At 44.0% G+C, this 9,847-nt stretch overlaps 1 protein-coding gene across 4 annotated transcripts in view; it reads right to left on the reverse strand.

Annotated features, from left to right (window-relative positions):
* Positions 1-9,847, reverse strand: part of LOC102037791 (lethal(3)malignant brain tumor-like protein 3) — a 32,415-nt gene that overhangs the window by 13,452 nt on the left and 9,116 nt on the right. For all 4 annotated transcript variants that reach the window (XM_031061853.1, XM_031061854.1, XM_031061852.1 and 1 more), the window contains 7 exons: positions 9,113-9,198; positions 5,422-5,532; positions 4,153-4,267; positions 3,953-4,052; positions 2,964-3,140; positions 1,479-1,610; positions 1,032-1,093 (listed from right to left, as the gene is read on the reverse strand). In XM_031061853.1, the coding sequence (XP_030917713.1) occupies positions 1,032-1,093; positions 1,479-1,610; positions 2,964-3,140; positions 3,953-4,052; positions 4,153-4,267; positions 5,422-5,532; positions 9,113-9,198 (783 nt within the window). The remainder of the gene's footprint in view (positions 1-1,031; positions 1,094-1,478; positions 1,611-2,963; positions 3,141-3,952; positions 4,053-4,152; positions 4,268-5,421; positions 5,533-9,112; positions 9,199-9,847) is intronic.

A 9,847-nucleotide genomic window follows, 5' to 3' on the forward strand; every position in this document is an offset into this window, starting at 1 on the left:
CTAAGCACAAATCTTTGGACTAAGCCCCCAAACCATGACCCGGACAAGTGACTTTCCCTCTGACAAAGAAGAAGTGATCTCATAGTTTAAATACAGCTGAGAGGAAAGCTCTGGGTAATTGTGAAATTACAGGTCAGTGGATGATTGCATTTCCCTCCCCTGATTTCCATCACTCCATGGAAGGGGAATGTGAAGGGAGAGTGGGCAGCTTTCCCTGCCAGCTGCAACTGCAGCTTGGAGTGAGCAGATCCCTCAGCTCTGACTGCAGAACTCGGCACTAGGTAAAAATTAGTATTAAAAAAAAAAAAAAACCACAACATCCAGGCACCTGTCCCAGTTTGTGCCTGCTTAGCTATTTTTGATTGGAGACTTATTACCATCTTAAATCCTCCTAAAAGCCTGGTCAGCTCCGTTCTCTGAAATGGCTTTTTATAGTAAATCTGAAAGTTAAGCATATGGTTTGCTAAAGTGATAGCAGAAAGCTGCTCTGATAACTTAACCTGTCACATACCAGGAAAAAAACACCACTGTTTTTCCATTTAGCTTTTCATTTTCTTTTTAATCCTTAAGAGAACCTTTAAAAAGTCCTCCAATGATTCAGAATATGTTTCTGAATACCCATGAGGATCTAAAAAAAGGGGTTGATGGAACTTAAACTATCTGCTAAGTTTTGAGCAAGTCTCCCTTGAGCCCTGTGCTGGCTCTGTCACAGCCTGACAAAGGTCACAGACTGTTTGGGAAGCCCTTGTCACTACAGAGGAGTTTGCAGTGGCACAAAGACCAGTGCAAACTTGTCTTCTCAGTTAATAAATACAAGGCTCCACTCTACAAAGTACTGAATCTTTCACTTCTAAGTAATTTTACCCTTTCTCCTCATTTTAAACGAATTGCCATCATCTCCAGCATGTGCTTTCTCTTGACTGTGGAATCAAAGACAAAAAAAATCTGTGAATTCTGAATGCTCCTTGTGACTGTGGGGATATTGCAGAGATAGGCACACACACAGAAAGAAGGAACAAAACTTAACCAACCTTTCCCATTGCTTTCCTGTTTCACCAGCTGAAACTTGATGTAGGTATGTGAGCACCCGAGCCTGAAAGCAACAATTACAAAACATTTCAGAAGATACAGAAATGAATGTAATTTCTTCTCCCTGCAAAGATAAATGAGATTTATAGAAACTAAAAACTTTTTCCTCTTAAAATAAGCAACAGCTTCATCCCTGACATCTCTCTGAGGTAAGGGCTGTTGTAATAAATTCATGGCCAGAACTCAGATCTGAGTTTACTGCAGGAAATAGAGGGCCCAAAATAACAGGAGGAAGGGAGGAGATTTACCATATCATTCTAAAACGCTCTGCTGCAAAACTTCAATCAAATTGGGCTGTTTGCTATTTACATCTTTATTTCAGATACAGCAGCAGCATCAAGAAACACTATAGTAAATGCATGAAAATTCATCACAAAAGTCTTGTTTACGTTTTTGGTGTGGCTTTGATGGCTGCAGAGGAATCCTCCTCTCCCCAGCCTCTCTCCCGACTGTCTTCTGATTGCTCTGATGGAGTGTGGATGCTGCTTTGACACCACTTTTCACTGTCTGGTGCAGATTTTCTGGAAAGACAGATAAATGACAATAGCTGAGCTGACATTCTCTCTGTTCCCTTTTCCCACAGGAGAGCAAAGCTGGCTGCTCCTAGCAAGTGAGAGCAACAAGCACCATCTTGTGGCAGAACTTTCCTCTTCCCTCCATGAGTAAAAAGTGTTTTATTCCTCTTCTGCAAGGATTGAGAGAGTTTAAGGGAAATAAATCAGCCTCTGTGGACTCAGGCTCTGATCCTAGCAGCTACAGAAAACCACTGTGTTATGGTGAAAGCAAGAGATTTAGCATTTCTTGATACCTCTGGATAACATTTAAGAGTTTCCATTACTAAGTTTGATGCATAAACTGAGCTACAGAGTTGGCCAAAGGAGGGCAAGCAGCAGGATGATACCAGACTTACAGGCTGAATTCAGACATCCCACTATCAGAAAATGAAATACTTAGAAGAAAAGAAATATATTACAATTCTAAAATGCCATTTATTCTGTGAGAATTCAAAATCTCCCAAGAGCTTTATGGTAAGAGTGCTATTGAAATGCAACCAATTTTGGTGTGGAAATTAGGGAATGAAGATGCCTGCACAGTTGTAGCATGGGAGGAAGCAATTTGGCCATGAAGGCTAGGGAGGAGAAAGAAGCATTCATTCATTCATTCCTTTTTTATGGACAAATAGATCTTGAAAATGTTATAAATCTAAACCAATAGATGAACTTTAAAATATAGATAAGCCTTCACATACAACATTTTAATTTTAAAAAATTAAAGTATTGCTGGAGTTTGCCCTAGTGAGACTGGGGTTGTGAAGACTAAAAATTATCTTAAAAAATCCTTCATATCCTGGTGTGTCCCATGACAGGTTTAACTGACTCCTGCACTCCAAGAACCACGGCACAGTTTCCTTCAATGCTGCTCAGCTGCAAGATTTTCTTGTGAGAAAACAAAGTATCTGAGAGTGCTCAGCTTGTCTGCTGCTAAGTGATACATACAGTGCTCAGCCGACCCAGAGTGGATCACAGTTACAGTTTAATAGTGCAAAATAATCTTGGCTTGACAGTTTTAGGACAGGAAACAAAGGAAAAGAATATATTTTAAATTGAAACAGCAAGAAAAAAGTTATGGAGACAGAATGCAATTTCCTTTGTTGGAATGTGACCAGAGCACCAGGATTAAAGAATCAAGAAACTTATTAAGGCATATGAGGGTATAGAAGTGCACTGCTCTGTGTTAAGAGTGACTGGGGCACACGTCAATATTACAGACAGATGAACTCAATGCTCCGCTGTGTCACTGCCAATTCCAGTGGTTTTCATCCTTGTAAATGGTTTTGCTCCCCAGTACGTGGCCAAGAGTAAAATCCAGCTCACCTGGATTGTGAAGAGTTGCCCTGAGAAGACTCCCCTGCTCCCAGCAATGGGCCAGGGGTCTCCAGCCTCCTGGCTTTCTGCATCATGTTCCCAGAGGAAGGTCTCTCCCCACTCAGCCGGTCCTGTAAGAGGTTTTCTCTGCTGAGGTTCACATCAGAGTATGGGCAGCCAACTAAGCTGTGATGGAGAAATAAAAAAGAGAGAGGACAATGAAAGCTTTACAGTCATACAGTCTTCCCTACGTCAGGAAGAGAAATCCATCACAAACCCAGAAAAAAGGAGGCCATCACAGGAGATGCTGTTACCCAGCTCTAGGTGTGAGAAAGCAGGGGACCATATGGCAGAATTAAAATCCAAAGTCGTGTTGTTAAAGAGCCACCACAGAGGACAAGAATTCATCCTCTGTAACTTGCTTATCAGAACAACATTTCATGAATCAATGGAGTTCTGCAACTTTCAGTCTGAAAAATTCAAAGCCCTTTGCTGTATTATAAACTACCAGGTCTTCTGACCTTCCACCTGAGATTGTTTTCTTGCTCTTAAAATAATTTACTTGAGAAAAAGCTTCCTCTTCCAAGAGCAGACAAGAAATCAAAAGGCAGAGCACAAAACATAAGCAACCTCTCCTCACTTATACTTTATCATCCTTCCCATGCCCTCTCCTCTTTAACTGTCTCCTTGCATGTTGTTCTTGGGTATATTATTTCACAAATATAACTCCTTCAGTACTGCTGGAATGTAGAATCTGGAGTGAATGAATCTGTTTGCACTGCAGCTATCATGATTATAGTGGTAGAAACAAAATTTATGACCAAACAGCCTGCTTACACACAAGAGGGAGCTGTGATTGCAGTTATAGCTATCTCCAGAATAACTACCCTGAGATCATTTCAGTGCAGTGCAGTTGCTTGATGCTGCATCATTACAATTATTATTGTTGTTGTGGTTGTAGCTGCTGTTATTGTCATTAACAACACTCATCCACATACGTGTAATGTGTTCCGTAGCGGGGGCCCCGGACGTGCCCGATGCCCTGGCAGCCTGGAGTAGGACACGCCTGTCCCACAGCTCCCTCTGGATCTTCAGCACCTGACAGCAGTAAAAAAAGGAAGATAAACAGATTTGCACATGAGGAGCAGACTGCACTTAGGAAATTATCCAGCATAACAAAAGCGTGTGCTGTATTTACCTAGAGGAACTTGCAGAGCGTGTCCAGTTTTGTCACACCAGCCTACAGGATGGATGTCAGGGCTGTCTGCATCCACCCAGAAATCGTAGTGATGGTCCCAGCCATCAAAATGTATCTGAAAGAGGCAGAAGTCTCAGGGAAAGACACAGTTCAGGGCATGACTCAGCTCTTATGTTAACTTCCCCCTTTGTTTCACCTTGCTCAGCTTGGGGCTGATTCATTCAATCTTTCAGATCAATTTTTCAGTAAGGCGCAATCATCTCTGTGCTCAGTCTAACTCTTTGTTTTCCTGCATCTGTGTTTCACAGAATAACCAGGTTCTGGTGATACAGTCTGTCACCCCACAGCCCGTGGGACGCTCTAACATGCAAAGTCCAAAGCTATGCAAACACAAACGCTTATTTGTTTTGTTTTCTGTGGATCCCCAAATACCATAAAAGCCAACAAATTTGGTGAGTTTTGCAGTGAACAAGCTGCAATTTTCTGCTGGATGAAGAGACTGCCAGTAGCTCAGATCCAGGTCAGGTTAACAGAGACTGAGGATCACTGGAGTTTAAAGGCTACTGGGTTGTTCATGCAGGAAGGTTTCAATGTATGAATTGAGTATCTTGACACTATGGACTGGCAAAGCTTGGCTTTTGTTCACAGCAATGAGACTCAAAACCAGCCAGATAATGGGGAGTGAACTCCACTCCTGCCCATGTAATCATCCTTTAGGAAGGAGATCTGTGGCCATGGAGTCTCCATCAGTGCAGCCTCCACTTTACCTGGCTCATACTTAGTTTCTCAGAAGCCAAAGCACAACAGATTATTTGGGCAACATATTTGCATGAAAAGACTAGGTTAAAATGCATTTATGTGACAAATTTGTACTGGAGAATGATGCTGCTTCCCACATGTAGCAGGGTTTAAATTGCTTTGGGTTTCCCTTTCCTGGTAGGAAAAAACCGCAGTCAGGCAGCTTCCCCAGCAGAACACTCCTGCTGCCATCAGTCACACAGATCACAGGGAACATGCCAAGAGATGGGACATCACACTGTCAAGTATTAGTTCAAAACAGTTACGTTAGAACAGTAGCTAACACCAGGCCAATTCCATCAGATTTCAGCAAAACAAAGCAACAGGAACCAATTCCAGCTGGGCAGGCCCAGAGGCCACAGCAGCTGCCAGGCTGTTGTTTGCTGCTCCTTGTTCCCAAGTGTTGTTTTCCCTGTGGTGCCCATCCCAGGGTTCTCAGCACAGGCTCTGCACTTGGGAGCAAGGTCATACCTTAACACGATGGCTGTCTTTGTCAATGATTGTTGCCACTCTTATCAAGATGGGATTTCGTCTGTCCACAGCCTCTAACTTCGTATTAACCTGGAATCCGTGAGGAGGACGCTGCAAGAGAGGATTGTAAGCAGAATGCTCAAAAGCCTTGGAGTTCCGAGCTGGCACCTGCTCTGAATGAAATATGCTCCGGTTTCCATCCACCTCTAGCTGCCTTTGGAGCTTTGGGTTATCTCACATGGCAGACTGTTCAGAGGCTAAAATCAGAGTTTCCAAGAGGACTTAGCTGAGTGTTTGTCAGCAGCCCCAAACTGCTGGAGAGGCAGCCTGAGGTGGCTCAGCACAGAGGAGCTGTCCTAGCCAGAACAAGAGACTCTTCCCTCACAGACAAAAGGCCAGGGACCACCACAAGAGGCTCCACTGACTCGGCCTCCCCAGGCTGAGAGCACACCTCCCACACAGCAGGGACATGGTCTTCTCTAGAAGAGGAGACTGAGAAGGGAGATATCTCAGCAGTCCATATGAATATCTCCAGGGCAAGTGTCAGAGGATGGTGCCAAACTCTCCAGCAGGGCCCAGTGACAGGAAAAGGAGCAATGGCCCTGAAATAAACCACTAGAACCTCAACATGAGGAAGAACTTTTCCTGGAGGCTAGCAGAGCACTGGAACAGTTGGCCAGGGAGGGTGTGGAGTCTCCCTCTCTGGTGACATTCCAAACCCACCTGGATGCAAAATTCCAAACCCACCTGTGTCACCTGCTCCAGGTGACTCTGCTTTGGCAGGGGATTGGAATGGATGATCTCCAGCCTCTCTTCCAACCTGACTATTCTGTGATGTCACACCAGCCAGGACAGTGGCCAGTTCTCCACTCTTCACATCTGAATACACCATTGGGTGAAGCCTCTCTTCACTACCCTACATCCTCCCTGGCATCAGCTACAGCTCCTGGCTATCAGTTATCCTCATTACACAGATTACTCCTTATGACAACACCTGTGCTGCTCATGAACAACTGCTGGGAGCTGCTGTGCTGGGGCTCACAGCAGCTCTGGCCCTGGAGCCTCCTCTGCAAACGTTCACTCACCCTTTTCCTCAAACCCTGAAGACTTTGGGAAAACTCCAGAATGTCCTTTGACCTGATGTGTGCCCTTTGCAGCACCCTATGTAACCTCTAAGCAACAGACAGCTTTTACCAATTTTTCCATTAATCGGACTGCAAATTTCTCCTCTGACCTCCTTAGCAGGAGGTTATGGATGCTCATTCAAAACATGTCTCTCTTCACTTCTGCACACAGAGGTGAGGGTTTTAGCAAGAAATGATAAATTGTCTATTTGAACATGACCAAGTTAATGAAATTATTAAAATCACTCTTCCCTCCCAGTCTTCCTTACCCTTGTTATCAGTGGCTGGGGGCAGGAAGGAGATGCACTCCTGAGCTAAGGGGTTTAACTCCACACCTGAAGTTCCTCCTTGGTCATTTCACCAGGACACAGACATCTATCAGACACTGGACACACCACCAAACAGACAATCTAAACTGCTTTTATTTTCAAGAGCATCTTATTGAACCAGCCAACCTTGTCTGTCCTCCCTGAAGAAGAAGCTGAGCGCTCAAGGTCCAAATCCTGCCCAGAAGAGGAGCCAGGCTCTTTGCTTAAGCCTTGCTGAAGGGTTGCTGCCCTTTTGGCAATAGCTTATGAATGTTTTGAAATTGCCAGCCCAAGAGGATGGGCTGAAATAACAATGCTTACATTGGAGCTGTCTCCTGAGTTTTTGGGTGGAGAGTGCAGAAATCCAGACCAAAGACCTGCTATTTGTGCTGATGACCCATGTCTCCAGACTACGTAAGACAGCTCTTTAAAATTGTTAAAAGCTAATTCAGTGAGAAATGCCTGTTCTGGCTCTCAACCCGCATTTTTATGTACTGATTTCCTGTAATTGCTAGCTGGAATAATAATAATTATTTTTAAAAAATCAATAGCTTTGCCATTTATTTGCACTTCAATCCAACCAAGACAGAAAAAAATAACGAGGTTTGATCTTGAAAGACTCCTACTAACTGCTGATATATCAAATACCTTTTCTTTTTTGTCTCATTTTTGAAACACAGTTTTAGATGCTAATTTGCACTCTGGAGTTTCATGAGGGCCAGAACTGGTCTTTCTACTCTTCCCCAAAGCCTGATACCTGAAGGAGCAGAACAGTGGCTGCAGAAATGTCTGGAAAACAGAAAAGAAGGCAGACAAGGCAGCTGCATCCCACTTCAGAAGACACTTCACTTTGGAAGAATCCAAAGAAGGGAGTTCTTGGTACTGAACAGGCTCCCTGTCCTGAGCAAAGCCTCTTATGTTCAGGTGATACCTCTCACCACACTTCAGACCCTGAAAATCTGAGGGGAGAAGCCACAATGGCAGATCTTACAGAGGACTTGTGATGGGAGTTTTAAGTTCACATTTTCCAGCTGTATTGGGATTTCAAAAAAAGCTTAGTCCATCCTTGGGGGCAACAACTGTGTCCCACTCACAGGCTCCACTCCTCATCCTGCCCCTGGCTCCAAGGTGCTTCCCAGCCATGGGAAACCTCAATCTCAGGGATGTTTTGGATGTGCTGCAGATAACTCCAGTTAAAGCCCTACTGTTCTCTGAAGAGGCAAAAACTTCTTCCACCTCCCTGACACCACTCTGCACCCTGCACCAACCTCATGTGGACACCTGCTGAAATATGGCAATTATCAAACCTGTCTGGCTGAATTTTTGCCTCTCTTATCTGAGGCCTCCCTGATTGCTTTTCCTCCTCAGTCCCAAAGACCTTTCCACAAAAATACACAGGAGGGCAGCAGGTATTAACCTGCAATTCCCACTTCAGAAAAAGGAACCAAGACAAGTGTCCCGATGGCAAAGAAGAGTTTTTAAACATATTGCAAAGTTTAGCAAGGTGAGTCAGCAGCATGGAACAGGAAAAATCAAATTAAAAGTACAGTCATTTTAGAGGCTTTTGGTTTGTTTCTGCTCACAGTGAGACTCCAGATAAACACATTGAACTGCAAAGAAAGAAACAAAAGCTCATTGTCTCAAGGTGGAGAGAAGCACCCTTACACTGAGTCTGCAAGATGGTCTTAGGGGTTTGGCAGAGATGCTCTTTCATCTGTTAATACATTTATTTCTGTGGAGGGCACAGCTGGCTCCTCCCCAGAAGGACACTATCCACATCAGCACATGTAAATCCTTGATATGAACTTCTCTACCTTAATTCCAGCCTCACCAGCCAGGGAAGTACAGATTTGCACAACTGCAAGGTGAATTTTAGAAAGGTTTTTAAAACTTCATATAGAGTAGACACCAGATAACCGCATTCTTTCTCCTCTCTGTGCCCTCTATCAGGCACTTCCTACATACCTCTGGAAGCCACTGTGGACTGAAGGCTCTGCCCTTAAATCTGCTAATGGAGCCACTGAAGATACTTAGTCAAAAATCCTTTCCAAGCCAGCCTTCCATAGTATTAAAAACCAAAAAATCTTGTATTTTGCTGTGTGTTTTTGTTTTAGTCGCATTGAGATGATCTTAAACTCAAAGTAAACCACAGTTTCACCTTCCTCGCACAGACAAGGTGAACTATGCTCAAATAAAGCCTCTAACAAAAAAGGGTGGATAACAGCACCTGAGCAAGAGCAATCAAAGACATTCACTTACCAGTTTAAAGGCTCTTGCAGGAGCTGCTTGGGAATTAGTTTCTTCCAAGTACTTCTCCCATGAGAAGGTTTTGGAATCCCTGTGTCCTGAAAAAACAGAGAATAAACATTTCTGTAAGAAAAACTCCATATTTACTGTTACAAACAGCAAAAAGGCAGCTCTGTGACACTGTAATGATCACTTACAATGGATGGTGCTGTAAAGTGGCCTGTTTGCTCCTACCCACCATCTTCAGCACCCAGAGCAGCTCTGCCAGTTCCCCAGTTTTACACTGAGCTTAAACCCTGGCGAGTTCACTTCTGCACAGCTTAATCAATTCTTATCCTCTAAAGAAAACTCCAATTGTGAGCTAGTCAGATGATTCTGTGATGTGCAATGGCATTGCCAAGTTAATTTCCTGTTTTATGAACTACTCTATGTGTGAGCACCTGTAAAGACTGCAGAACCTTCTCCTCTCCTGCTGCCCGCTTGCCCAGGCTCAGTAAACCCAGCAGCCTGGAGAGAAAATGCTCCACGAGTGTGCTGCTCTAACAACAGTGCCATGTCTCTCCCTGGCAATTACATTTAAGAAACTGCTCCACGTTTTTCCTATTTCAGTAATGTTTACCCGCAGGACAGGTTCTTTTTGGCAGGAGGGTGCAGTGACTAAATGCAGAGCACCGTCTGCAAACTACTGCATTAAGTCCTTCAGCAGAGAGACCAGAACTGGCTGCAGGTTTTGTGGGGAGCACAGGG

Source organism: Geospiza fortis, unplaced genomic scaffold (assembly GCF_000277835.1).
Source record: "Geospiza fortis unplaced genomic scaffold, GeoFor_1.0 scaffold32, whole genome shotgun sequence".
In the NCBI taxonomy this organism is placed as follows: Eukaryota; Metazoa; Chordata; class Aves; order Passeriformes; family Thraupidae; genus Geospiza; species Geospiza fortis.